This window comes from Oncorhynchus keta, chromosome 14 (genome assembly GCF_023373465.1).
Source record: "Oncorhynchus keta strain PuntledgeMale-10-30-2019 chromosome 14, Oket_V2, whole genome shotgun sequence".
NCBI lineage: Eukaryota > Metazoa > Chordata > Actinopteri > Salmoniformes > Salmonidae > Oncorhynchus > Oncorhynchus keta.
The window spans coordinates 29,794,916-29,820,363 of record NC_068434.1 but is presented as its reverse complement, the minus strand read 5'-3'; the positions used below and the strand labels follow the sequence as shown (position 1 = coordinate 29,820,363).

The 25,448-nt window shown below is 41.2% G+C and overlaps 1 protein-coding gene across 1 annotated transcript; it reads right to left on the bottom strand.

Annotated features, from left to right (window-relative positions):
* Nucleotides 1-17,534: 17,534 nt before the first annotated feature.
* Nucleotides 17,535-22,162, bottom strand: LOC118393172 (BTB/POZ domain-containing protein KCTD9). The gene is made up of 12 exons (XM_035785563.2): nucleotides 21,941-22,162; nucleotides 21,242-21,363; nucleotides 21,103-21,146; nucleotides 20,914-21,010; nucleotides 20,724-20,782; nucleotides 20,497-20,625; nucleotides 20,281-20,348; nucleotides 20,078-20,173; nucleotides 19,828-19,977; nucleotides 19,612-19,717; nucleotides 19,377-19,510; nucleotides 17,535-19,139 (listed from the first exon to the last, which is right to left on the bottom strand). The coding sequence occupies exons 1-12, from the start codon at nucleotides 21,986-21,988 to the stop codon at nucleotides 19,023-19,025; spliced, it is 1,170 nt and encodes a 389-aa protein (XP_035641456.1). The 5' UTR covers nucleotides 21,989-22,162; the 3' UTR covers nucleotides 17,535-19,022.
* Between the last annotated feature and the right edge of the window lie 3,286 nt (nucleotides 22,163-25,448).

The following is a 25,448-nucleotide window of genomic DNA, read 5'->3' as shown; positions in this document are numbered from 1 at the left end:
CAGGGCATTAAAAGCGACATAAATTAGGTTGCTTACATTGTGTCTTCCAACACCCCTGGGATAATGTATATAGCTGAAGCATTGTGACAACTCAGCGACACAATGGTAGGGTTTACCTGAGCTGGGCTTGGGTAATTAATAAGTCATTGTCTCAACAGACCCTTATAACGCTGTGAAAGGACCCAGGAACCCAAATGATTTGGGTGGATCCCATCCTCCTTATGAAATGAGAAGGTATCAAAATTGTCAATAAATGTTCACCCACAGAGCTGCAGTAGTCTCGTAGCCAGTTATGGAGGGCTAAAAGTCTGCTGAACCTTTCAATGCCACAATTTAGGGAGGACCTAGGGCTAGATATAATGTGGAGTTTGTTGGTGTCAAGTAGTGACCCAATCAGTTCTTTAAAATCCATCTTCAGCTGTTCTGAGCTGCCCTTCACATTGTCATTGAATCCCACATGAACTATGATAGACTCAAAATGTTTGGGAGCAGCTTTTTCATGTCCTGTACTCGTGATCCTGGATAGCACAACGTTTTTGCTCCAGGGACTGAGACATATCTCACCATTGAACTGCTCAATACATCGGCCGGAGAAGGGAATGGAGAAACCCGCCCATTCCTTCCCCTCACATAATTCGTTGAACCTTTCATAGGCCCACGAGAAGCCAGATAGTGTATGGCTGCTGCTCCCGGCGATAGATCCAGACCTCCCACCGCAAGCAGTGCCCCCCGTCAGATCCAGAGAGAGGGAAAGTAGCCGAACTTGATGACGGAGCACATCTATCAGGCCAGAGCGGCGTCCAGCCATAGGAGTTGAGAATGAGAAAGTTCTCATTTGCATTTTCCCCATAAACTCGCGCAGAATTGAGATTTGTTTGCTAAGCATATCCACCGCATTCCTCTAATCCTCCACTAGCAAACAATTGCCACATTGGAACTCCGGTTGTCAAATTGTCCCAGACAAGAGCATAATAAACACAACTTCTACAGCGCTGGAAACGTTTGTTAGCTATTACAGGCGAAGCTGGCTCCATTGCAACTTAGCTACCTAACTGGCTAGTTGGTAGCAGGTGTTGACACAGGTATCCAAGTTGTCGAGTCGGGGACAGCAGCTGGTGGGGAAACACAAGAAGCACAATGAGGGGCTATACTAATCACAATTTGGAAACTCACTCACACACTGGAAATTAGCACTTTCCTTTAGCAATTGCGAGCATTGTACGAGTTCCCTTTGGTAGTCTGGCTCGGCAAAGGTTGGCTTGGCCTTGGAACTGGCCATCAGAAATATGAGTTGATAGTCGCATGCAGGAAGAAACATTTGTTTTTCGGGAATTGTATCAAAAGTGCCCCTTCATTTTTAGAATGAATGTATAATCGGGCCTCACACACTCTACCAAATAATTATGGAAGTAAAATCTGAAACAGACATAGACAGTTAGGCTACACGTATCAGCTTGAGCAGAACCAAAAACCCATACTATAGGACTTTATGCAACTTATTAGTGGGGAGAACATGAGCTAAATCTCCAACCGTGCTGATAAACCACGTCACATTGATTCACAGCACTCAATAGTGCCAAAGCTTGGATCAGCACACAAAGCTTAGATGTTAACTGAATGGTTTCAAACCAAAGACCCTACAGACGCTTTTCATTTGTCTCATAATTTCTTTTCTTCTTATTGATGAAGTGATCCCTTCAGAGCTGCAGCATTAGGTCATCCACTATGAAAATGAATGCATGTGTCGGGTATGAGTTTGGAGTTACTGAATTATGCCAAGACACATGAAAGACAACCAAATTCAGAACATATGCTGATGGATTTAGTAATTTCTTCGCTTGTTTCCTTTAACCGGATACTTAACTCCAACCCCCATCTGAGAAAGATGATTAACATTGTTTTATCAAGAACTGTCTACTTTTTAAAAAGCTATTTTAAGATGGAGAAGAGATTTGATGAGCCTTCTTTCAAATACTATAATGACAGCATAGCCATGTGTAAGTAATAGGAAACTAGGCTATGAATCTTGACTTGACAACATAAATTACAGACCAAAGAGAGATTCATTTGTTTAATCTTAGTTTCTTTGAGAGTCAGTAGCCATTTTAATTACTAGAGGACAACAAGGCCTGACAAAATACTGGATTTTTACTGAATGTACGAGTAAATATTGATAGTGTGATTTCATGCAGAAGTATAGTAGGATTAACAGTCTGTGTAAACAAACCTCTGTGGGTGGTATTTTGTGATTGAAAGTGATCAAATACTGTTATAACAAAGGTAATGCTAAATTTCATATTTTAAAAGCAGACGTTTTGAATGCTCTGTGAAGAAGTACAGTAATAAGGGGTTGTGGTGTTAACAGAGGTCTGGGATGGGACTCAAGGTGTGCGGCAGAAATGGGATGGGTGTGTGGGGGGTGAATGGTAGATAGACAAACAGACTCCAGGCCTCCCAATGTGTGTTGGCTAACTACGGCAAAGGGATTATGAACAAAGAACAAAACTCCCTGACTGCCATAAAGGAGCAATAAAACTTAAGGCCCTGTGTTATCTGAGGTTTATAAAAAGCATGCACCCTCAACTAATCATTAACTACTCTCTCTGATGTACACATATCATGGTAGCCCAAGAAACACATAAGTTCCAACCTCATTTATGAGTTGCACTGCAAGGCTTTGCTGTCTATGTTTCAAAGTCAATTGAACGTTTACTGCCACACAATGGTCCAAGCATAGATATTGGTTCAGGACTAATCTCTCTTCACTCATTCCTCCCTTTCAAAGTAAGGAAATGTTCCGGATACTGTTAAACCCAGGAATGCCCTCTGCCAAAGAAAGGTAAAACCACACATCAGCATAAGAACCGAGAAGGAATCATTAATGCTCAGTACCAACAATATCTGTCCCGGATTGGTTTGCATGCTGATTTCCATACCAGCTTCTCCACATTCAAAAGTTCTGTTTAAATCGTCCTCCCTTTCCCTGTTTGCATTCCATTGTCACTGGCCAAGTACAAATATCCTTTTTCATACACAAAAAAAAGCCTGCGTCAATCCTGCCACTACACCCAAACCAAGCCCAGCTCTCATTCATCCATCAGCAGTGCCCCCATCCCTCACGCAGCCCCTGACTCCAACCACCACCCCCACCCTGGTCTTTGACATCACGCTGTTGTGGCTTTCCGGGCCTTTATGCTGGCAGTTGTCTGAGGCAGATTGAAGAGCCTTTTGTGTCAGGCCTGTCCTGAGTGGCCTGGAGGAACCTGCTGCGGCCCAGGCCAAGCGACAGGAATGTGAATATGAATGTGCTAGTGTGTGCTGGGCAGAGTGTGTCTCAGTTCATCAGTGCAATCATCTTGTTCAATTACACATGTAGCATGGTGCTGCATTCTCTTGTTATTCACGCAGAGAGAGTGTCTATTGTTAGTGTATTTGTGCACCTTGTGCTGTTGCTTTGTGTTTCTTAAGTGCTATGTGACACAACTCATTGGATGGAGCAGAAAACACAGCCGATCTGCTCAATTGTCTTTACTGAAACTGATGCAATACATTTTTAGTTGTCTCAACCCCAACACCCCTCCTCCTGATTTCCACTTTCTTAGTGAATCAATGAGTCGGCCAAAATATATATATATATATATATATATAAGGTTTTCTGTAGGCTCTTTCAACAGCATGATAAACTATCTGAATGACTGAGAAAGTAGAGCTTCAGTGAAGCCAGATGGAAAAGGACCTCTTCATATAGTGTCTGGTGTGAGGAAGAGAGGGATAGTACTCAACAAGTACTTACATACAGCATGTCCACATACAGAGCTCCGATAGGTCTGGACTTTTTCAGAGACAAAAGGCAACATGAATTTAAAACATGTGAATAAGATTTTTAAGACAAGATAAAAAAAACAATATTGTTTTTGCATTGTACAGGTAATTCTGTATTGTACATAAACCCAAACATATACTGCTCAGGTACAAGTAGGATGTTGTTTTAGGCTTACTCCAGTATTCCAGTACCTGTTTGTGACTGAATAGGGCCCAGAGCTTTTACAGTTCCATCAGTATTGTTGGCCCATCAATGTTTACATGGGATGCTTGTTAAGCTGATCGATTGCCAATCACTCTTGCATGATGGGAACCAGGAAAAGAAGATATGATTCATGTTACTGTATACAGCAGATTCACTAATTGTCCTCTGAGTGATATTGTGGAGGTTAGGGGTTGTTTGTCTGGGCAAGCTTTTCAGGAGATTACATCTCCATAATCAATAAGACGATACTTATTCCCTCCATCTGAAATTCAAACACACTAAGCATTCTTGAAAATGACCCTTCACAAGCAAAGAAAAGTATATACACTGAGTGTACAGAACATTAGGAATACCTGCTCGTTCCACGACATAGACTGAACAGGTGAATCCAGGTGATAGCTGTGATCCCTTCAATCAGTGTACATGAAGGGGAGGAGACAGGTTAAAGTATATTTTTGAGCCTTGAGACAATTGAGACATGGATTGTGTATGTGTGCCATTCAGAGGGTGAATGGGCAAGACAAAATAGTTAAGTGCCTTTGAATGTGGTATAATATTAGGTGCCAGGCGCACCTGTTTGAGTCTGTCAAGAACTGCACAAACTGTATGTATATATATATATATGTGTATGTATGTATGTATATATATATATGTGTGTATATATATGTATGTGTGTATGTATATGTATGTATATATACATATATATGTATATATATATGTAGATGTGTATATATATATATACATATACATATATATATATACACATATATATATACATATACACATATATACATATATATATATATACATACATACATACATACATACATACATACATACATACATACATACATACATACATACATACATACATACATACATACATACATATACATCAAATCAAATCCAATTTTATTTGTCACATACACATGGTTAGCAGATGTTAATGCGAGTGTAGCGAAATGCTTGTGCTTCTAGTTCCGACAATGCAGTAATAACCAACAAGTAATCTAACTAACAATTCCAAAACTACTGTCTTATACACAGTGTAAGGGGATAAAGAATATGTACATAAGGATATATGAATGAGTGATGGTACAGAGCAGCATAGGCAAGATACAGTAGATGGTGTCGAGTACAGTATATACATATGAGATGGGTATGTAAACAAAGTGGCATAGTTAAAGTGGCTAGTGATACATGTATTACATAAGGATGCAGTCGATGATATAGAGTACAGTATATACGTATGCATATGAGATGAATAATGTAGGGTAAGTAACATTATATACGGTAGCATTGTTTAAAGTGGCTAGTGATATATTTACATCATTCCCATCAATTCCCATTATTAAAGTGGCTGGAGTTGAGTCAGTGTCAGTGTGTTGGCAGCAGCCACTCAATGTTAGTGGTGGCTGTTTAACAGTCTGATGGCCTTGAGATAGAAGCTGTTTTTCAGTCTCTCGGTCCCAGCTTTGATGCACCTGTACTGACCTCGCCTTCTGGATGATAGCGGGGTGAACAGGCAGTGGCTCGGGTGGTTGTTGTCCTTGATGATCTTTATGGCCTTCCTGTAACATCGGGTGGTGTAGGTGTCCTGGAGGTCAGGTAGTTTGCCCCCGGTGATGCGTTGTGCAGACCTCACTACCCTCTGGAGAGCCTTACGGTTGAGGGCGAAGCAGTTGCCGTACCAGGCGGTGATACAGCCCGCCAGGATGCTCTCGATTGTGCATCTGTAGAAGTTTGTGAGTGCTTTTGGTGACAAGCCAAATTTCTTCAGCTTCCTGAGGTTGAAGAGGCGCTGCTGCGCCTTCTTCACGATGCTGTCTGTGTGAGTGGACCAATTCAGTTTGTCTGTGATGTGTATGCCGAGGAACTTAAAACTTGCTACCCTCTCCACTACTGTTCCATCGATGTGGATAGGGAGGTGTTCCCTCTGCTGTTTCCTGAAGTCCACAATCATCTCCTTAGTTTTGTTGACGTTGAGTGTGAGGTTATTTTCCTGACACCACACTCCGAGGGCCCTCACCTCCTCCCTGTAGGCCGTCTCGTCGTTGTTGGTAATCAAGCCTACCACTGTTGTGTCGTCCGCAAACTTGATGTTTGAGTTGGAGGCGTGCGTGGCCATGCAGTCGTGGGTGAACAGGGAGTACAGGAGAGGGCTCAGAACGCACCCTTGTGGGGCCCCAGTGTTGAGGATCAGCGGGGAGGAGATGTTGTTGCCTACCCTCACCACCTGGGGGCGGCCCGTCAGGAAGTCCAGTACCCAGTTGCACAGGGCTCGAGCTTGATGACGAGCTTGGAGGGTACTATGGTGTTGAATGCCGAGCTGTAGTCGATGAACAGCATTCTCACATAGGTATTCCTCTTGTCCAGATGGGTTAGGGCAGTGTGCAGTGTGGTTGAGATTGCGTCGTCTGTGGACCTATTTGGGCGGTAAGAAAATTGGGTGTCAGGTAGGGTGGAGGTGATATGGAGGTGATATGGTCCTTGACTAGTCTCTCAAAGCACTTCATGATGACGGAAGTGAGTGCTACGGGGCGGTAGTCGTTTAGCTCAGTTACCTTAGCTTTCTTGGGAACAGGAACAATGGTGGCCCTCTTGAAGCATGTGGGAACAGCAGACTGGTATAGGGATTGATTGAATATGTCCGTAAACACACCGGCCAGCTGGTCTGCGCATGCTCTGAGGGCGCGGCTGGGGATGCCGTCTGGGCCTGCAGCCTTGCGAGGGTTAACACGTTTAAATGTCTTACTCACCTCGGCTGCAGTGAAGGAGAGACCGCACGTTTCCGTTGCAGGCCGTGTCAGTGGCACTGTATTGTCCTCGAAGCGGGCAAAAAGTTATTTAGTCTGCCTGGGAGCAAGACATCCTGGTCCGTGACGGGGCTGGATTTCTTCCTGTAGTCCGTGATTGACTGTAGACCCTGCCACATGCCTCTTGTGTCTGAGCCGTTGAATTGAGATTCTACTTTGTCTCTGTACTGACGCTTAGCTTGTTTGATAGCCTTGCGGAGGGAATAGCTGCACTGTTTGTATTTGGTCATGTTACCAGACACACACATATATATATATATATATATATATATATATATATATATATATATATATATATATATATATATATATATATATATATATATATATACATATATATATATATATATATATACACACACACAAGTGGCTCAGGTAGTGCAGCTCATCCAGGATGGCACATCAATGCGAGCTGTGGCAAGAAGGTTTGCTGTGTCTGTCAGCGTAGTGTCCAGAGCATGGAGGCGCTTCCAGGAGACAGGCCATTACATCAGGAGACATGGAGGAGGCCATAGGAGGGCAACAACCCAGCAGCAGGACCGCTACCTCCGCCTTTGTGCAAGGAGGAGCAGGAGGAGCACTGCCAGAACCCTGCAAAATGACCTCCAGCAGGCCACAAATGTGCATGTGTCTGCTCAAACGGTCAGAAACAGACCCCATGAGGGTGGTATGAGGGCCCGACGTCCACAGGTGGGGGTTGTGCTTACAGCTCAACACCGTGCAGGATTTTTTCATTTGCCAGAGAACACCAAGATTGGCAGATTCACCACTGGCGCCCTGTGCTCTTCACAGATGAAAGCAGGTTCACACTGAGCACATGTGACAGACGTAACAGTCTGGAGACGCCGTGGAGAACGTTCTGCTGCCTGCAACATCCTCCAGCATGACCGGTTTGGCGGTGGGTCAGTCATGGTGTGGGGTGGCATTTCTTTGGGGGGGACGCACAGCCCTCCATGTGCTCGCCAGAGGTAGCCTGACTGCCATTATGTACCGAGATGAGATCCTCAGACCCCTTGTGATGCTGGTGCGGTTTGCCCTGGGTCCCTCCTAATGCAAGACAATGCTAGACCTCATGTGGCTGGAGTGTGTCAGCAGTTCCTGCAAGAGGAAGGCATTGATGCTATGGACCGGCCCGCCCGTTCCTCAGACCTGAATCCAATTGAGCACATCTGGGACATCATGTCTCGCTCCATCCACCAACAGACTGCACCACAGACTGTCCAGGAGTTGGCGGATGCTTTAGTCCAGGTCTGGGAGGAGATCCCTCAGGAGACCATCTGCCACCTCATCAGAAGCATGCCCAGGCGTTGTAGGGAGGTCATACGGGCACGTGGAGGCCACACACACTACTGAGCCTCATTTTGATTTGTTTTAAGGACATTACATCAAAGTTGGATCAGCCTGTAGTGTGGTTTTCCACTTTAATTTTGAGTGTGACTCCAAATCCAGACCTCCATGGGTTGACAAATTTGATTTCCATTGATAATTTTTGTGTGATTTTGTTGTCAGCACATTCAACAATGTAAAGAAAAAAGTATTTCATAAGAATATTTCATTCATTCAGATCTAGGATGTGTTATTAGAGTGTTCCCTTTATTTTTTTGAGCAGTGTATATATATGTGTGTGTGTGTGTGTGTGTGTGTGTGTGTGTGTGTGTGTGTGTGTGTGTGTGTGTGTGTGTGTGTGTGTGTGTGTGTGTGTGTGTGTGTGTGTGTGTGTGTGTATATATATACAGTGCCTTGCAAAAGTATTCGGCCCCCTTGAACAGGCCAATTTTTCAGTTTTTGGTTTGTTAAAAAAGTTTGAAATATCCTATAAATGTCGTTCCACTTCATGATTGTGTCCCACTTGTTGTTGATTCTTCACAAAAAAATACAGTTTTATATCTTTATGTTTGAAGCCTGAAATGTGGCAAAAGGTCGCAAAGTTCAAGGGGGCCGAATACTTTCGCAAGGCACTGTATATATATATGTGTGTGTGTGTGTAAATGTATATATACACACTATGGTGTGCTGTAAACCTTTATTGCTTATCTTTTTATACACAACTATGATGTCGTCTTTGGTTATGTAATATAGACTCTGATATGGCAAAGTTCTTAACAAAATGTAATTGATGGAAAGCATGGAACGGTAACTAATTACTTGCAATGTCACTCTGCCACAAATTAGGTCTGTCTCCCTCCATTAAGTATAATATGTTACGTTTCAAGTGGTATGTAGTAATTTGTGGATGTCCATCATCCATTTTGTATGATATGTTACAAATTGTTACGAATTACCAAAACGTTTGATATGTTACAAATTCCACTATGTTGTGGCTAATGCTAACGATAGCTAGGTGGCTAATGTTAGCTAAGTTAGGTGTTAAGGGTAATTTTTTTCCTTAAGTTAAGTAACCGGTCTCATGTAACCATACCAAACCTAACATATACTAATTTGATTGTCCCGGATTTATGCTTATTATGTTACGTCTACTCTATGAGACAAGGCTGCATTATGAAATGCATATGCAAGCTCTGTTCCATTGTCTTTACGATACCTCAAACTGCACATACAAACATTTAAAACCCTAAATATGAACTGAGCACAAGTGCATTATCTGGTTACATCAGAGGGAAGCATGCTGGAGGTGCACTGCAGTCTATGATTGCATGTCACTCAGTCTAATTCCAGGCATGTAGTAACAAGCTCCACAGAAACACGATGTCTTAATAAGACTCACATTTTCATTTTGCACACATCTCACTGACATGTCACCCTACATTGGTCTGACTGAAAACCACCTTTTAGATGACTGACAGGAATTTTGGTTATTACTGTACATAGGGCTGGCTAAAAAATGCTCCTATACTGAAGACACTCCCTAATGTAATATACTGAACAAAAATATAAATGCAGCTATTTCAACAGTTTTACGGCGTTACAGTTCATATAACGAAATCAGTCAATTGAAAAAAATGTATTAATCGATGGATTTCACATGACTGGGCAGGGGTGCAGCAATGGGTGGGCCTGGGAGGGCATAGGCCAGGCCCAGATAATCAGAATGAGTTTTTCCCCCACAAAAGGGCTTTATTACAGACAGAAATACTCCTCAGTTTGATCAGCTATCCAGGTGGCTGGTCTCAAGACGATCCCCCAGGTGAAGAAGCCAGATGTGGAGGTCCTGAGCTGGTGTGGTTACACGTGGTCTTTGGTTGTGAGTCTGGTTGGACGTACTGCCAAATTCTCTAAAACAACATTTGTGGCGGCTTATGGTAGAGAAATAGCGATGAAATAACTGGCAACAGCTCTGGTTGACATTCCTGCAGTTAGTATCCCTCAAAACTGCACGCTCCCTCCAAACTTAAGACATCTGTGGCGTTGTGTTGTGTGACAAAAATGCACATTTTAGAGTGGCCTTTTATTGTTCATAGCACAAGGTGCACCTGTGTAATGATCATGCTGTTTAATCAGCTTCTTGATATACCACAACTGTCAGCTGGATGGATTATCTTGGCAAATGAGAAATGCTCACGAACAGGGATGTAAACAAATTTGTGCACAAAATTGGAGATTAATAAGCTTTCTGTGCGTATGGAAAATTATTAATTCAACGCATGAAACGTGGGACCTGGGACACTTTACATGTTGCATTTATATTTTTGTTCAGTATACTTGGAGTATGCTAGTGTCCTATGGTCAAGTGTTCCTAATTAAAGTATTTATGGCAAGGTCTGAGGACGTGAAGTACTTTAGCTTTGTTTAGGGCCAGATGTCCCATAGGGCGTCGCACAATTGTCACCCGGGTTTGGTCAGTGTAGGCCGTCATTGTAAATAAGAATTTGTTCTTAACTGACTTGCCCAGTTAAATAAAGGTTCAATAAAACAATAAAAATGTTGAGGTGCATGTGACACCTCTGTTTTAACACCCCAGATATAATGATACTGATGATTGAGAGGGGCAGGAGCCCCTGGAGCCGAGCCTATGCAGCCTTCCATCATCATCTAACCTGGACAGTGGGAGTAAGATCTCCAACATCATTTCAATCATCAGACAACATGCTGCTTAGAAGCGGGAGAGGAGTTTAATTAGATTAAATTGGATCTTTGAGATTTAATTATGATCCCCTTACCTCATCTCAAACCTCATCAGCCGTACAAGGTACATTAGATAATATGGGGCAGTCTTTTATGCCAGCATCTGGGAGTCCACACTCTTTTAGATGTGTGATCATCTGCCAGTCATTTACCTGATTACTTTAGGCTCACACAGCCAGGCCCTTCTCTGGTCTTGCAGCTGGGAAACCAGGGAATGGTTCCTGTGTAGAGAACAGGTGGATGGAGAGCTTTTCCCGCAGCCAAGATGACAGTGACCAGGCCTGTGTAGTTAAAAAACACAAAAGGACCTCTCAGATACAGTTTCCCAAAAGGAAACATCAAATGCATTTGTGAGACTCATAAATCCATTTAATATTACTGTATATTGGTCAAATTACTTTACCACATCAATGAAATGCATATGATCTTCTCATTCAATTAGCTACAGTATATGCTGTCATAGACTATAAAATCCAGCAAAACTAGAGGCCCTGTCTATTTCCGTGAGAAACATTTGATTTAACATGGTAAATGTAGTTCAGTTAATTAATCAAAACATACATTCTTGCAGTGCAATAACATGAATTTTGACCCAGTTTTGATTGAATAGAACCAGTGTAAATCCTTCAGTTCCATTTATGTCCTTCTCTGTTTGTCAAAGTTGACAGAGCATACATGCACTGTAGCCCAAAGGCTGGCAGATGGCGATATTGAGTCGTTTCATCTTATCGTCCAAACACTTTATATGCAGCCTGCAATACACTCCTATCCCTTGTAACTGGATGTTATTTCCCTCAGAAATAGAAGATGGTCTGAAAACGCTAGTTTTGGATAACTTGAGTTAGTGCAGTCCTCCATTTTAAAGAGGGCCTACTGGGGCCAGAGGAGCAGAAAAGCTTGATTGTGTGTTTTTGTGGAGCATGTTAGCCCAAAGGCTGGCAGATGGCGATATTGAGTCATTTCATCTTAGTCATATCCCTCGTGGACCAGTTCTCACCTAAAACATTCTCCATTCAGGCTGCAAATGCTTTGCTTTAATGGCAAGAAGGTGAAATTGAAATGATCCATACTTTCTTTATGGAACACAATTTTTTTTGCACTCTCGCCATTAAATAAAGTTGAGGAAATCGAAGCATTTGCAGCCTGAATGGAGAATGTTTTAGGTGAGAATTGGTCCACAGGGGATACGACTGTATTGCCGGCTGCATACAATGCGTTTGGACAGTAAGATGAGAACAACTCAATAACGCCATCTGCCAGCCGGAGTAACATCCAGTTCTGGTTTAACTTAGTCTCCTTGAGGAAGTGAGTTCTAGGCCCAAGCGAAGTTTCATTGCTTCCAAATAAATCTCACTAAATAGAGTATCCAAATTCCTGGTCTTGTGGAGTCCTCCTTTAGTTTTCAGATAAGGAGAAGATAGTTGCAAAGAGAGAGAGACATTCTTTGCGGGAAATTACACATGCTCTTTTCAGTGAATCGTCCATATTGTTTACACTTTCAGGCAAACAGATGTATACACAAATAATCAAAATGTGGGAATTGTGAAAATAGTAATATTGTGAATGAGATGAGTTGACCCTATCTGTAAAAGGCTTTGAAATCATGACAAAAATACGTATAATCTAATGTAAATTCAAATGTAGTGCAATCATTACCTTTTGATCTCTGTTTTTTTTAAGTTCATATGACATAGGTAGCAAAGTTGTATTGTTGTTCAGCAATATGTTGATTATTCTCAGTTCAAGAGTAGATTTGTACCCATTACAAGCCAGTTTCCATGAACTTGTTTCCCACATCAAAGAGCGAGCTATTCTCCCATTCAAGCTGACACATTAAAGCATATCCAAAAGGAATGAGAAAGACTTTTAACATTCCTCCAGTTCCCCCAATGCCACATAGGGGTTTCATTAGCTCACTCACTGGCAAACCTGAGACAGCATAAACTTTTTAGATTGATTATTTAAGTCTCACAAAATCTGGCAAAGAAACAATCATATATAGGCCGCCATGATTAGCTATGATAATCTGTGTGCCATCTGTAATGTATCAGCTCACTTCAGACAAATTATTCTTTATTTCCCATGGCACCCACAAAACATTGCAATTGGAACATTGCCTTTTGCCCTGAATATCTGCCCATATCGTCCAATGGCCAAAGGACCACAAGAACATGAGGTGTTCTCGCATATATGTTGTTGTAAGTTACACAAACACAACACAACGTGAAAGGACATTCTTGTCACTGAGGGTTAACGGCTCATTTGGCCTGGTTAACCAGGATGACATTCACCCCCCCACCCTCACCTCTCCCCCCTAGTGGAGTGTGGCATCAGCTGCAATGAGCTCCAGATGTGGCCTGGCACCCCTCCAGTCACGCCACTGGATGTAGTTTGAGGGCCGCAATGGAAACACCGCCCACCAGCCGGGCCCAATGAAAGTTCCTCAGACTCCAGTGTGTGGTTTCTTTCATGTATCCATATTTACACTGAGCCTGTTGGAAGAGAAAAGCGGAGTAGGGCAGAGAATGACAGAAGACCAATAGGTAGGGTCAGGATAAAAGGAAAGAAAAGGGAGGCAGGAAACAAAACTAAAAGTAGACTATACATGAAGCAGAGAGGAAGGGCATGAAGGGTGAGACTAGAGAACGGGGATGGTGAAGGTGGTGTTCCAGAGTGAGAGAGAAAGTGAGGTTCACATAAGGAAAGTCATGAGCTGAGATCTAATCAGCCTGAACAGACAGCAGACAGAGCAGAGGCATAATGTTTAGCCTCCCACACTTCACAGCTGATACTCTAAACCATTTATTTGGCTAATTACTCATAGGAAAGGGTGTTGGCCAAGTAGCTACTGTCCAGAACATATAAGATGGTATTTTTACTCTGGTGTGCGTAACCAAAAAAGCTATAGACTTGATCCAATAAAAGATCTATTGTCAAGATAATAAATCCATTAATTTTCACATTATTATTATTATTAAGTTTTATACAGCAAAATTGAACAGACATTTTTCTTTCAAATGTTTGTTGTCAAACTAAAGCCAAATCATTTTCTTGATTAATCCTCTTTTTGTTGAGGCTGACACTACTTCCTTTGTCCATGGAAAATCATAGGCTGTCTTTTTTAATGCAGCTGAAGAATTAGTTCTTCCTCACAACACGATCATACACAAAGGTTGCTGGATCGAATCCCCGAGCTGACAAGGTAAAAATCTGTTGTTCTGCCCCTGAGCAAGGAAGTTAACCCATTGTTCCCCGAGCGCCAAAGATGTGGATGTTGAATAAGGCAGCCCCCCGCACCTCTCTGATTCAGTTGTACAACTGACTAGGCATTCCCCTTTCAGTCTCACACCATGGTAAATGTGCTCACACCATATGGAAAGCCTCTTTTCAGTTTCACAAAGTTCTATGAAAAACAGAACAACAAGAAGCAAACTACTGCCAGATTTATTCTTGATCCCATCATCAGTTTTCCAGTACATCTTTTTCACAGACGTGAAATTGCTCTATGGCTCAAAGCAGCTAATACAGACAAACAGGCGTCTGCTACTGCAGTTATCCAAGAGCCATCCAGACCTCGTAAATTCAGGGCCAGGTTGTCAGAATCAGCATGCCATGTAGTGATGTAAAGTACTTAAGTAAAAGTACTTTAAATTACTACTTAAGTACATGTTTGGGGTATCATTATTTTACTTTACTATTTATATTTTTGGCAACTTTTACTTTACTACATCCCTAAAGTAAATAATGTACTTTTTACTCCATACATTTTTCCTGACACTCAAAAGTACTTGTTACATTTTGACAGGAAAATGGTCCAATTCACACACTTATCAAGAGAACATCCCTGGTCAGAGAACATCCCACTGCCTCTGATTTGGCGTACTCGCTAAACACAAATGCTTTGTTTGTAAATTATGTGTTTGAGTGTGCCCCTGGCTATCCGTCAAAAAAAAAACTAGAAAATTGTGCCGTCTGGTTTGCTCAATATAAGGAATTTGAAAGTATTTATACTTTTACTTTTGATACTTAGGTACATTTTAGCAATTCTGTTTACTTTTGATACTTAAGTATATTTAAAACCAAATACTTGTGGATTTTTACTCAAGCAGTATTTTACTGGGTGACTTTCACTTTTATTTGAGTCATTTTCTATTAAGGTATCTATACTTTTACTCAAGTATGGCAATTGAGTACTTTTTCCAACACTGATGCCATAGCACTCTGTGAACATTCAAAAATAGCTAATTCACAAAGTAAACCAATTGCTGGTAGACTTGCTTCCCCTGCTGGTTGATAAAAAACTACACCTGATAAAATCAATCTCATGCCAGGCAGTTTAGGTGGGGACCTCAAGAAAACAAATACAGAACAGCTGCACAAAAGTGAACGTCTCACAGATAAGCTGCTAGTAAACCAGATGGCTAATGTGTTGAGCTCGATGTCCCAGTGTTATTGTGGGTGTTCCAGAAGCTCCTTCAGAAGTCCATCTGGTGCTAGCTGGTAAGGTACCTAGGACTTGTTTGCATGGCTCCAGAGGGAGGGACAGCACTGGAAAAGCAGTCTACCTCTTCATGGCCCTACTTTGCAGCCTGTTCGATTTGTCAACACACAAAAGACACACCGTTGTGTGTAATATAATTACAGTATTGCCTTACAACAAATGTTGCACTTATTGTTTTTGAATTGCAGTTTTTGTGTTGCATGATTGTGGTCCTGTGTGGCTCAGTTGGTAGAGCACAGTGCTTGCAACACCAGGGTTGAGGGTTTGATTCCCATGGGTGACCAGTACAGAAATGCATGCACTCACTACTGTAAGTTGCTGAAGGACTAAAATGTATTATTATTATTTTTTGGACTAGTACTGAACCTTATGTAATGGAGAGGATCCATCATAATCACATAGCTGGGGATCTGCCCCATGGTGACGCAACAGCTGGATGTCCACAGTAGGCCGATCGGTGAAGAGGAGTGGCCCCACCTGGCGTCTGAGGGTTGGTACATGCCCCACCCCACAGAAGGAACTTACATACAGACTCATGCCGACTGCGACTGGCATAGTGCTGAAATAAAATCACAATACAATACCATAACCACTGATAGTTAGGAGGATCAGTTCAACTCATTCCTGTGTTATAAAAATATCATAGGTTACAATGATCATGATCATTGATCATGAGCCTAGGAAGCCACATCCTCACCAGAGCAGTGTAATTAGCTGAATCTCTTAGGTTAGGTTCTGTACCCTTCTGGAGAAGTGATTTTACCCGCTCCAAGTCTCCATCCATTGCAGCAGACCAGTTACCTGTAAAATCACTCACATTTCAGTCACTACAGCAGGGACAATCTTCAGGTCAGAGCTCTAGTAAGAGGCCCAGGTTCCCGACTTGCAATTCCGAGTTGGATGACCGTTCAAAACATATTTTCTCAGTTGGAGCATGTTTTTCCCAAGTTCTCAGTTGTCTTGAACTACCTGAAGTCTGAGATTTCCCAGTTACGACTTTCGAGTTGTTTTGAGCACAGCAGAAGTCATGCTGGTTTGACAGCATGGCCAATGTTGAATGTTTATCCTTTTAAGCTTGGAAAAGAGACCCTTAAACCCAGACTTGGACAACACACCCGCTCCACCAAATAGCATGCTGGTGATTGCTTTGCAATACTTGCAGTTAGCCTCTGTTTCTTTCCAAACCACTCATTGTTGAATTTGTGATTTTCAACGTGTAGTGTAATATTTATGTCCAATGGCCAATGAGCACTGGTAAATTTTATCTATAATTTCTCTTCATTATTTATCTTCATATGACAAAAATTGAAAAGGATTTGCCAGTGTATTGTCGACTTGATTCATGATGAAAGTATAATGTTAACATGATCAATCCAATCAAACATACTGTATATACAGTGGGGCAAAAAAGTATTTAGTCAGCCACCAATTGTGCAAGTTCTCCCACTTAAAAATATGAGAGAGGCCTGTAATTTTCATCATAGGTACACTTCAACTATGACAGACAAAATGAGAAAAAAAAATCCAGAAAATCACATTGTAGGATTTTTAATTAATTTATTTGCAAATTATGGTGAAAAATAAGTATTTGGTCACCTACAACTTTACTTCCACATTATGAATAGGTAAAATACTTAAATTTCCCATGGTTTCAGACAGGCTGCCAGACTGTCTCTTCCCCCCTGGGCTCATGTCATAGGACCAAAGCTGACAGCAACCCTGTGACAGTAGTTCCACCACCAAGAGGAGCAGCAACAACAGGACATGTTTGTCTTCTATTCGACAAATAGTCAACCTTACTCTGAGCAGTTCATGTGTCTGAGGTTGTATTGGCTCCTTAATCACATCACAGGTCACAAAAAAAGTGCAATTAAAGAATAAAGGATCCACTCAAAAATATATTGCAGAGCAGCACGAAGTATCTCCACTTCAGGAACCCAAAGGTCATTTTAAAAGCCTAAAATACTTTGGGCATGATTGTGCACTTTTACAGCAGCAACAATTAAATTAATTAGGCACAGGGCATAGACTTATTTTGGAAAGTTATTGAAAAGATACCATTATTTCATTTGCACAAGTAATTAATTACACAGATAGTTTAAAAAAATAATAATAACAGTAATTTATTGAATTACATTTGTGGTTGAGTGCAATAATTATAAACAGGGAAAGAAGATAAACACACCTACTTAAACAAACTTTCATCCAATATTTCTTGAATACAATGTTATCAAAATAAATAACCATTGTTCTTTCAAGGTTCTGATAATGAGGATCGCCACACTCAAGGTGCAATATTCTTTATGATTGCCTTCATTATCATGACAGATGAGTACCTATTGACAGTGAAATAGAGTGTAGAGGGAATATTGCATCTCAAAATCTTTCAGCCTCAGCCAGAGAAAATGTCATCTTTAAACATGCAGACAATATTCTAAAAGAACTGATGTGAGATTGTGAAAATCACAGTCCAGCAGTGATAACATTTTGCTATCCTAATAACATTTTGGAAGCACTAGATTTGAAATACATTGTTACAATCACATTTAACTTGGTGTCCTATGAGTGAATAAAACTGAAGTTATCGACCAAAACATACTATTTAGACATTTGTGCAAAGCAAAATTTCAAGACATTACTGAATGAGATGGCCTGTTCATTGGTTGTTGTCTCCTTGAGGGGAGTGTTGTACAACTAAGTGCTACACAAGCTTGAACATGACAGTAACACAATTAAAACACACATTCACTTTGATAACTTATCATATTTGGATATGAAGTTCATACAACAAGAGCCAAAAACGACAGTGAAATGCATGCAACTAGATATCCGACAGGGGTAGAAAATAAGGAGGTAGATTCACAGAGAACACCAAAAAACAGGCAGCAAGGGAAGGAAGAAAAAAAAAAAAAAAAAAAAAGAGTACATTGCATACTTGAAATTCTGTTGAATATAGTTCAACACCCAGTCTATGAAAAATGAATTCCACAGCATAATTGTGGTGCAATAACAGCAAATTATTTGCCATTTTCACCATGCTACGGTATGGCTTTGACTTAGAAAATAAACATCCTAATCATAAAGCATATCTGGCACTTTAAGTACATTGATAAGAATGTACAGTCACAATGTCATCTCCCATTTATGCTTTACCACAGTCTTGATTGAGTCCCTTTCATGCAATTATAGTTTGATAATCTTTGATTTACAGACATTAAATAATCAAGAAAATACACATCTAGAAATCATAAAAATAAGTTAGGATTGAATCCAGATATAATAGTAAACATACATAAAGAATATTCAATATTTTGGTTTTGGGAAATAAAATAAGGAAAGACAGTCAGACATTTAAAATATTCCACTACATAACAGAAACGGATAACCCTGGATGTGCTCTAGTGCAAGAGATTTAAAGCTAGTATATCAGGTGGAAGGGATGTGAGATGCCAAGGATGTGCATAAAATGCATGTATTGCATAAGGGTCCAGGAAGCTTGATAGAAGGGGTGGGTAGGATTTTCTGGCATAATAACATCGTTGCCAAGCATTCATGAGATTAACCAGCCTGAATCCAGGTGGGATGTGCAGGGGAGTCATCGGACACTTTGAGACATGTGCAATGCAGTCAGCATCTCTTCAAAAATGGCCCCCTTCACATTGGACCCTCTCAAGTTGGCCTCTTGTAGGTCACAGCCAGACAGATCACAATTCTGTGATGAGTAAAACAAAAAAAACTCAGTATTCTTGGTACTACCCAGTCAGTACTCTTTGCAATAACCTTAGATGTCACAGTAATAAAACTGTAATACTGTTCTTAAGATGGATGCTACTTTATGGTATCTGAAAAAACTTTAACAATTATTATAAGAGCTGTCCGATTCCATTTGTTTCAGATTTACTTGAATATTTAGTCTCAAGTTTAATCCACTTAAATACCTTCTGCTTACCTCAAGATCAGTTCCTGCCAAAGTGGCACCCCGTAGGTTACAATTCTTCAGTTTAGCATTTTTTAGAGTGGCCACACGCAGATTAATCCCAGTCATCTGACTTCCCTCCATGTCAACACCTTTTAGATTGGCACCTAATAAGACATACATTAGACGTTCAACACAAGAGGTTATACAAGTGTTACCAGTTCCATATTTCTCATTCTTCTTATAATACAAATAAATTAAAGTTCACCCTCCAAGTTGGCCTTTAGACCAGATGGGTCTTCAAAATTACATCCTTTGAGAGACGCCCCCTCAGCATTTGAACAGAGCATTTTTACACCCTGCAAGTTAGCACCCTAAAACAGAGAAACAAAATTAGTCCCATCAAAATACTGTTAATTTTTCAAATGTTAACACGCTGTAACAGGTAGGTTTCATAAGCTAATGAAGGAGCTAATGGGTTTACATCGAGGTTGGCCCCAGAGAGGTCAGCCCGCTCCAGGTTTGAACAGCATAGGTTGGCATGTGTCAGGTTGCAGCGACTCAGGTTGGCCATCTTGAAGTTGATGTAGCGCAAGTCGAGGCGAGAGAGATCAGCACCACTGAAATTAAGTCCCTTTTGGATGGAGAGAGGTATTATTTGTCATGGTCACATTTTAGGTACACTGCATCGAATGTTCAGCAGTGCATTGTCTTTGTGGAAAATGTGGTTTTACCTGACAGCGGAGCTCTGATTTGGTGGGTGTAGCCAGCAGAAACCGAACAAACTCCTTGCGAGAGATGGGAGAGTGGTCCTCAGGTGGCTGGTTATTCTGGAGAAAAGCATGTGGTGACATGGATCAATATGCTGTGACAAAATTAAATGAATCATTTGATATATGGAGCTTGCTTGTCATCCAAAAGGTCATGAGTTCGTCACCTTTATTGCTACTTCCAACTGATCAGCCAGCTGCTCAATTCCAAAGAATCGAGCCTCTTCCAAAACCCCTGGAAAACAGATTAGATTTACTAATCAGAGCAAATATGTTGTCGAGATTGCATGCTGTAGTCAACATGCACAACTGAAGTGATATCATTCATCTGTGAGCTTTATCGTAAAGATAAAGAAAGTGTCACCTGTAAATGCCATACTTACCAAGTAAATTGATACCTTCATTGATAATGAGCTGGCCATGTCGCAGGTAATTAAGAATAGGCTCAAAGTATTCTGGGCTGCGGTCAATTAGGTAAGCTCCCCGTTCATCCTGCTTGTTACCCCATACATCTGCAGAGCAAAGAGCCTATAATTATGGGTAAATCCCAGCAGAAAAGATATCATGTCTAAGGTCAGCAGTGTTAGAGGTGACAAACTTCATTGTTTACCCTTCTCCCGGAACATGTGAGCAAGCATGCTTTCTGGCTCCTTGCTGACCAAGGTACTGCTGTAAAAAGAACCATAGTTTGTGAGGAAAAAAAGTGACCAAAGAAAGTAGATGGCAATAATATTAACAGAGATATTCCTATGTGACTTTTGATATTCATAGACCATTGAAACCACTCCTCCATTGCTTACCGTGTGGTGGTGAAGAGACGCCCCCCAATATTAAGGGTCAGCCAATCTGTGTGTGCCCTAGGCAGGCCTTCTGTAGTCCTGACATCATTCTGTGGGTCTAAGATAACATTATTCAGAGGGATAACTCACCACATTCTTCAGAACCAAATGGTTTGAAAAGACTAGGAAAGAATTAGAGGACAAACCCACCAACAAAGGGGTCTCCCTCTGAGACATACAAAACATCATCATCCCTGTAAAGGAATAGTAGAGAAATTAATGTAATATTGGCTGGAGTAAGGACATTCCAAAGACAAAGCTACAAAGTGTTGAAGGAAATGTGCACTACCTGATGAGTGCTATGTCATCTATAAGACCACCTTTTCCATTGTATAAATTACAGGCTTTGATTCCCAATTTATTGCTTGCTACAGATAACAGGTCGGCCAAGGTCCCATACACAGCTACAACCTAATGAAGGAAAACAGAGTTATTGTCACAAAACATACTTATTTGGGCAAACCCATTCTATCTTGCTAGCAAACTAAAAGGTAGACTCAGCAATATAACATGACGACACACAGCTGGACGACTGCTTATATACAGATGTCAACAAGACTGGCACCAGTTCTTCCAAATGTGCCCCTCCCTTAAAACATACCAATATTGTGACGAGTCAATGGTGTGTGGCAGGTTTAAATGTTGTTTGAAAACACTTGACTTCTGTAAGAAGGAAATGGCCCCATTTTGAATGATGTCATATTGTTAAGTCTACCGGTTATGTAGCCAGATAGCTAGCTAGGAAATTAGTTAGTCGATAGCTACGTTTGTTCGTGTTCCCAATGCCGAACAACCGCAGATTAACTACCTACACAAATTATATGGGCTGCGTAGCTTCGATGCAACTAAGCGAGTTTGTTGGGACATTTGGCTGTTACAAACTCGCTTAGTTTCATCGAAGCTTAAGGCCGCATTAACGTTACATTACATAGACATTCTTACCATAGTTAGCTATCGTTAGCCCAATAGCTAAGCTAACTGTACGCACCTTGCCATTTTTGGACGTCCCGTTCACAAAAAGAGTAACTCTTCTCATTCTTTGTAACACGTTTAAATACCAATCCTAGAACAATGAGCCACAGCAAGACGTTCCAGAGCAGCCCGCTAGCAGATTTGACAGTGGGAAGAAACACAAGAAGAAAACTCCAGCCTACCAATGGAATGGACATATTTCTTAGGGGTTCACAATCAAACCAATCAAATGTTGAAACAGAACGCAGGTGAGCCAATCAAGGGCCAACATTGGGTGTACTCGTTTTAACAAGCCAGTGCGTGCCATCATTCTTGAATATGGTTAAGTATTTATGTCACGCCGTTCTTGTATAGCCACACTCGCTCAGTCGTACCAGAGACGTAAAGGAAGCAAGGAGTTTTTGTATGGAGGTCAATTAGTGTCGAATTTGGTCAACAACAAAAATGTATTAATTATTTGCGATGTGACATTTATTTGATCAAATAGAACTTTCGTAATGCTTAAGTTGTTAAAGAGTGTAGGACACAAGTAAGGACACATGACACCCCTGGAACTTTGACATAAACATTTTTATATCGGAGTTGTCACAAGATGGCTATGCATATTCATACATTTATGCTAGCAGCATAGCATCCCCATTGGATACAGCCCTCATCGAATATTTTTTTTTTAAATTATGTTTTTAGTGATCTAATGATTCTCTCTCTTCGCAGGAAAATCTGCAGAGCTGGGATGGTTGTATCTCTTTTATATACACTGCTCAAAAAAAGGGAACACTTAAACAACACAATGTAACTCCAAGTCAATCACACTTCTGTGAAATCAAACTGTCCACTTAAGAAGTAACACAAATTTCACATGCTGTTGTGCAAATGGAATAGACAACAGGTGGAAATTATAGGCAATTAGCAAGACATCCCCAACAAAGGAGTTATTCTGCAGGTGGGGACCACAGACCACATCTCAGTTCCGATGCTTCCTGGCTGATGTTTTGGGCACTTTTGAATGCTGGCGGTGCTTTCACTCTAGTGGTAGCATGAGACGGAGTCTACAACCCACACAAGTGGCTCAGGTAGTGCAGCTCATCAATGCGAGCTGTGGCAAAGAGGTTTGCTGTGTCTGTCAGCGTAGTGTCCAGAGCATGGAGGCGCTACCAGGAGACAGGCCAGTACATCAGGAGACGTGGAGGAGGCCGTAGGAGGGCAAGAACCCAGCAGCAGGACCGCTACCTCCACCTTTGTGCAAGGAGGAGCAGGAGGAGCACTGCCAGAGCCCTGCAAAATGACCTCCAGCAGGCCACAAATGTGCATGTGTCTGCTCAAACGGTCAGAAACAGACCCCATGAGGGTGGTATGAGGGCCCGACGTCCACAGGTGGGGGTTGTGCTTACAGCCCAACACCGTGCAGGATTTTTTCATTTGCCAGAGAACACCAAGATTGGCAAATTAGCCACTGGCGCCCTGTGCTCTTCACAGATGAAAGCAGGTTCACACTGAGCACGTGACAGACGTAACAGTCTGGAGACGCCGTGGAGAACGTTCTGCTGCCTGCAACATCCTCCAGCATGACCGGTTTGGCGGTGGGTCAGTCATGGTGTGGGGTGGCATTTCTTTGGGGGGACGCACAGCCCTCCATGTGCTCGCCAGAGGTAGCTTGACTGCCATTAGGTACCGAGATGAGATCCTCAGACCCCTTGTGATGCTGGTGCGGTTGGCCCTGGGTCCCTCCTAATGCAAGACAATGCTACACCTCATGTGGCTGGAGTGTGTCAGCAGTTCCTGCAAGAGCAAGGCTCTTGGACTAGCCCGCCCGTTCCCCAGACCTGAATCCAATTGAGCACATCTGAGACATCATGTCTCGCTCCATCCACCAATGCCATGTTGCACCACAGACTGTCCAGGAGTTGGCGGATGCTTTAGTCCAGGTCTGGGAGGAGATCCCTCAGGAGACCATCCGCCACGTCATCAGGAGCATGCCCAGGCGTTGTAGGGAGGTCATACAGGCACATGGAGGCCACACACACTACTAAGCCTCATTTTGACTTGTTTTAAGGACATTACATCAAAGTTGGATCAGCCTGTAGTGTGGTTTTCCACTTTAATTTTGAGTGTGACTCCAAATCCAAACTGCCATGGGTTGATAAATTTGATTTCCATTGATAATTTTTGTGTGATTTTGTTGTCAGCACATTCAACTATGTAAAGAAAAAAGTATTTCATAAGAATATTTCATTCTGATCTAGGATGTTATTTTACTGTTCCCTTTTTTTTGAGCAGTGTATAACATTCTATTGGTTGCAAGAATTTAGTATAATTTAAATTGAATAAAAACATTTCTGGCATTGTTTTCTACATTGAAAATCTCCTTCCAACTATTTTGAAACCTCTATTGTGAAGCTGTCCATTTTTTGGTCCTGAAATTAAACTAGCATATTTTTATTTAGCACAATTTTCTTTTGCCAATTTTGGTATTTAATGCAGGGCTGACAGACAAGTTCCATACGCTCTCTAGAGCAGACATTTTAATGTCATTTTGTTAACTGCATGTGTGACAACTCCACTAGTTTTATTTATATTATTTACAAAGATTTTACATTTTAAAAATCATCTAAAAATAACTTTAAAAAAAAACAGAATATTTGTTTAGTCTTTTCTGGTGAATAAAACTGAATTTGCAAACAACTTTCTATGGCTTGTTTTAAAAATAGTGATATTTTAGAGAGGATTTCATTTTCAAATAACTGAAAGTAAGGTAATCTGAAGGGAAAAAGGCAATTTTTACTAATCTGCTATAGAACTAGTTGTGATATATAGTTTGTGTTTAAAAAAAGGATTACAATAATGAGATGTATCCACCAATCCAGAGGATGGATGACTCCAATTGTTAGGGCGGAGAGACGTGGCTTGTCAGTATATTCATAATCTTTGGTGGAACACACCCATGGTAGGTGATAATTGGAATCCTTGGGACATCATTACACTTGATACTACCCCTAATTTAACCCTTTTTAAACCCATTTTAAATTTCAACCTCAATGGCGCAATGTCAGAGTTGGACACCCCAAGGATCCCCTTTTCCACACCAAAGAAACTGATAAAATAAAAGGTAGTGCAAATGTATATTATTTTGCCATTTTAATCAAAATCTTGCATTGCTAATGTATTCAGCATAATAAACATAATCACATCCCAGCAGAGTGCACTCATTTATTGTAACTAAATTGACTCAATTAAAGTGCTAGCAACGCTCCAATGTACAACTCAATTAAAAAATCATATTTCAGCAATACTGTTATTAGTGTTAGTATTTGCCTCTAAGAGTTATGCCAGCAGGATATGGTCAAACTGTTAACCTTGAAACTAACACAATACATATGTTGATCTAAAATGAAGTCACTAATACCAATTCTGTTTAGCTTGCAAACATCTGCCAGAAAAAGCATGACAACTGACCCATTGTCATGTCACCTTCAATCCAGTTTAAAAGTTTAGCAAACCATGCAGCTTTGGAACATGAATTCAGT

What these genes read in the sequence shown, in the direction of transcription:
- LOC118393172 (XM_035785563.2), bottom strand. Translation starts at nt 21,988, where the DNA reads ATGAGAAGAGTTACTCTTTTTGTGAACGGGACGTCCAAAAATGGCAAG. An exon ending in GATGACATAGCACTCATCAG is followed by an intron (nt 21,147 to 21,241) that starts GTAGTGCACATT and finishes ATTCCTTTACAG; the next exon opens with GGATGATGATGTTTTGTATG. An exon ending in TCACATGTTCCGGGAGAAGG is followed by an intron (nt 20,626 to 20,723) that starts GTAAACAATGAA and finishes TTTGCTCTGCAG; the next exon opens with ATGTATGGGGTAACAAGCAG.